The sequence below is a fragment of the Nematolebias whitei genome, chromosome 9 (assembly GCF_014905685.2).
Source record: "Nematolebias whitei isolate Nwh7 chromosome 9, NemWhi1, whole genome shotgun sequence".
NCBI lineage: Eukaryota > Metazoa > Chordata > Actinopteri > Cyprinodontiformes > Rivulidae > Nematolebias > Nematolebias whitei.
In genome coordinates this window covers 14,111,750-14,116,400 of record NC_056506.1, presented here as the reverse complement: position 1 = coordinate 14,116,400, position 4,651 = coordinate 14,111,750, and the positions used below count along the sequence as shown (strand labels likewise).

General features: G+C 40.9%; 1 protein-coding gene across 1 annotated transcript in view; it reads right to left on the bottom strand.

The window, feature by feature from the left end:
• Nucleotides 1-899, bottom strand: part of LOC119414395 (nucleoprotein TPR) — a gene marked incomplete at its 5' end in the record, with an annotated part of 8,069 nt that extends 7,170 nt beyond the window's left edge. Inside the window, 3 exon segments of the mRNA XM_037681488.1 lie at nt 337-448; nt 601-699; nt 787-899. Coding sequence (XP_037537416.1) covers nt 337-448; nt 601-699; nt 787-899 — 324 coding nt within the window.
• Nucleotides 900-4,651: the final 3,752 nt, after the last annotated feature.

Here is a 4,651-nt window from a genome sequence, read left to right as displayed (position 1 = left end):
CTGAGAAGGTGCTATTTAAGAGACTGAGCTGAAAACAGCTCCTCAGACTGAGGAAGTCTCTCGGATGAGAGACGAAACGTTTCTACATTTTTTTTGTTGATTTGCTTTGTTTTGTTTTTGTTTTTTAATGTCCAGAGGACCAGATTTAACTTTTTTAGATTTTTCTACCTGGATTATTGAGCATGCATCAGGATATCTCTTTATTTTGTTTTACTACTATTGATTTGACGTATTTTAGGTTTCTTTTTTCTTCTTTTGCAATTGTACAGTTTTTAAAGACTAAAAATGTAAGACTGAAGTGTCCTTTAACAGAAAACTCCATCCTGAGATGCTCACCCATCTCCTTCCTGCTCCATGAAGACTTCATCTCCATCATCTGCTGCAGCAGCAATCCCAGAGGACGCAGTCACGGTGGGAACAGACTGGGAGGCCATGTTGTCACAACTGTCTGAGGGCACAGACTCAGTCAAGATTGTCACTGAGAAAAACAGAGTCAGCCATCAATCGCTTCACTGTCGTTATCATTACTCCTGCTGTCCTGCACCGTTTGTGGACCAAAGAAAAAAAAAGTCCAACATATGGTAATTAGCATGGTCTTACCTGGTGCAGCCACCTGTAAAGGTGTAGTAGGGACACTTCTTCCTCCTCCATCTTCATCGTGAGCAGCCAGGAAAAGAGGAGACTCGTACATTCCCAGCCCTACACAGTAAAAATGAAGTTAGAATAAGAAAACAGGCAACAAAACATTTTGAGAAGCCGTCATGTTAGTCGGTGTATCATTTGCACCTCCTTGAGAAGCCAGCTGTCCCAGGTCAGAGTGTGAAGCTGTGGTTTGTTGCAGCAAATCCTCTGGAGGTCCAAACCTGAACCTGGTGGACAGTCCTGCTACCTGGGGAGAACTGAGGACATCAAAAGCAGAGATGAGGGTCAAAGTTGGTTAAATGATGGTACTTGGAAGTTGATGAAAGAGACAAAACTCTAAAAAAAATCTTTAAAAACGGGGCTCATTTCTGATTGACTCACCTCACTGATAAAAACTTCCTGGACAAGCAAGTTCGTATTGGTGTTGTCTTTTTACACATTTGAGCTTTTAGCACAATTAATCATGATGTACCATTATCAAAACTTGTTTTAAATTTTCAAATAGTGACCTCTGCTGCGTGGAATCTTATTTTTCTAATAGAGTACAAGCTGTACAGATTGATGATTCAATCTAACCATATCTCAGCTGCTTAGCTGGGGGTCCCCCAAGGCTCTGCTTTAGGACCTATTCTTTTTAATCTTTATGTTAATTACTTACCAAATGTATGCTCAAGTGTTAAAGTTCAGCTATATGTAGACAATACAGTGTTGTAAACACATACTAAGACAGCACAGGAAGCAGCTGATGTTTTATCTTCAGCTGTGGTACCTGTATCTCACTGGCCTCAAGATCCATGCTTACATCTTAATAACAAAAAAAAAAAGTTTTTTTTTTTTTTTTCCACACCCGCAAGTAGAGGGTCCAAGACCCAGTGTTCATGTGGACAGAGACTTGATGTGGTGGATCAGTTCAAGAATCACGCTGTTCTGTTTGACTCAGATCTTACTTTTAGACAACATATTAAGAAGACTACAAATGTCATAACATTTTACTTGGCAAATCATCATCATATTAGACCTTTTCTCACTTCACAAGCAGCTAAAACTTATTATTATGTATTTTTTCTCATATTTCTTATTGTCTTACGACCTGGTCACACACAACAGCAAATGTGCTAAAACCCAGCAAGACTATGCAAAAAGACAACCAAATTTTTCAAAAGACAACCTTTTCATGTTCACTATCGATATTATCAATACGTATAACATCTTGGACTTAGAAAATGATCAAATGTTCAGTGATTTTGTTTTTTGGATTTTAAATTGACTTGCTCCTCTATCTTTAAACTCTTTAATCCAGAAGTATAAAACCAGAATAAACACCAGATCTCAGACTAGAGGGGACTGTGTCATAACGAGGCAGAGAACAGAATTTGGGCGAAATGTGACATCAATTAGAGGAACACATTTATGGAACGAACTACCAGACTATATCAGAGACTGTGACACTTGTTCCATTTTTAAAGAGAAACTTAAAATTTGGCTCATAGAAAATCAGTCCCGTGCTCATTCATGAACTAGGTCTATTTTTACTGTGCAACTTATGGAGAGATGTTTGAGTATTTTGTTTTAATCAATTGTTTTAATCTATTATTGTATGTGTTTTGTGCACTTATTTTATGAACTGCTTTTATTCTTTATCTGCTTAGGACAACAGATGAAATTTAGCTTTTGTGCTAATAATGGCACATTTATATTTGTGGAATATTGATTAATGTGCACAGTCCTTTAATGTACATTAAAAAAAAAAGTTACAAAGTTGAGCTAAGGAAAAGTGAAGCATTTACAGTACATAGAGTACTGACAGGGAGGAGATCCTGACTCAGAGTCAGAGATTCTTTATTGTCGTTCATATCTCATGTGGTACATGTGGTGGAGTGAAATTATGTACACAAGGTCCAAGTTACATCCAACAATAAAATGTATAAGAAAAACAGTAATAACATCTAAGATATGAACTAAGAAAAACATCAACTAAAAATACACTAAGCACTAGTAGCATAAAAACCTTACGTCTAACATCCTGATGCATGCTCAATAATCCAGGTAGAAAAATCTAAAAAAGTTAAATCTGGTCCTCTGGACATTCAAAAAAAAAAACCCAAAACAAAGCAAAACAACAAAAAAATGTAGAAACGTTTTGTCTCTCGTCCGAGAGACTTCTTCAGTCTGAGGTGCTGTATTCAGCTCAGTCTCTTAAATAGCACCTTCTCAGAGTGGATCAACCAGTTTTGCTGCTGACAACCAAAACCAGCTGATCACATGCTCAAGAAGGACCATCAGCCTAACAATGGATCATTAGCACACTGATGGCTGTTTACTATTCACAGAGGCTGAGTGATACTAGCAATCACAGCATTGTAAGAGGGGGACAGTTGAACCCGGAGGCCTCCACCCCTGTTTGATGATGGACGATTTCTTTTCACAAAGATGGCCTCCTTTACTCCTCTCTCAAACCATCGTTCCTCTCCATCCAGGATGTGAACATCTTCATCCCTGAAAGAGTGACCGCTGGCCTGGAGATGAGTGTAGACCGCAGAGTCCTGGCCTGATGATGTTGATCTTCTGTGCTGGGCCATCCTTTTGGCCAGTGGCTGTTTTGTTTCCCCGATGTAAGACTGATCACAGCCCTCCTGACACTGAACAGCATACACAACATTACTCTGTTTGTGCCGGGGGACTGGATCTTTGGGATGAACCAGTCTTCTACCAGTCTGTAGAAAGTGTGGTCCTGCTGCTCAGAGTGGTGTCTGATTTTAATCTTAAACTGACCACCTCTACTGCATCCTCAACAGGAATGCACGTAAAGAGTGATGTGACATCAAAAGAGACCATTGTTTCATCAGTCTCCATGATGACATCCCTCACCTTATCCACAAAGTCCATCGTGTTCTGTATGTGGTTTACCCATTAAAAAATGGCAAGTTGGCTTTCTTGGACTGTGAGGTCTCAGTCTCTGATAGAGGACATTTGCAAACTGAGGTGTACCGCACACCCACCCACACAGACCAGTATTTGCAGTTTGACTCCCATCACCCTTTGGAGCACAAGTTAGGAGTCATCAGGACTCTGTATCACAGAGCAGACAGCATCCCCACTAGCTCAGGAGCCAGGCAGAAGGAGATATCCCACACAAGACAGGCTCTAGAGCAATGTGGATATCCTAACTGGGCCTTCCTGAAAGCAGAGAAGAAACCCAAACAGGACTCCAGTCAGCCATCAGGTGAAAAGGAGGAACCCAGACCCAGACCAGTGGTCATTCCATATGTTGAGGGAGTATCAGAGAAACTGAGACGTTTATTTTCTAAACATAACGTCCCAGTGGCTTTTAAACCCCAAAATACATTAAAGACTGGTTCATCCCAAAGATCCAGTCCCCCGGCACAAACAGAGTAATGTTGTGTATGTTGTTCAGTGTCAGGAGGGCTGTGATCAGTCTTACATCAGGGAAACTAAACAGCCACTGGCCAAAAGGATGGACCAGCACAGAAGATCAACATCATCAGGCCAGGACTCTGCGGTCTACACTCATCTCCAGGCCAGCGGTCACTCTTTCAGGGATGAAGATGTTCACATCCTGGATGGAGAGGAACGATGGTTTGAGAGAGGAGTAAAGGAGGCCATCTTTGTGAAAAGAAACCGTCCATCGTTAAACAGGGGTGGAGGCCTCCGGGTTCAACTGTCCCCCTCTTACAATGCTGTGATTGCTAGTATCACTCAGCCCTCTGTGAACAGTAAACAGCCATCAGTGTGCTAATGATCCATTGTTAGGCTGATGGTCCTTCTTGAGCATGTGATCAGCTGGTTTTGGTTGTCAGCAGCAAAACTGGTTGATCCACTCTGAGACGGTGCTATTTAAGAGACTGAGCTGAATACAGCTCCTCAGACTGAGGAAGTCTCTCGGATGAGAGACGAAACGTTTCTACATTTTTTTGTTGATTTGCTTTGTTTTGTTTTTTTTGAATGTCCAGAGGACCAGATTTAACTTTTTTAGATTTTTCTACCTGGA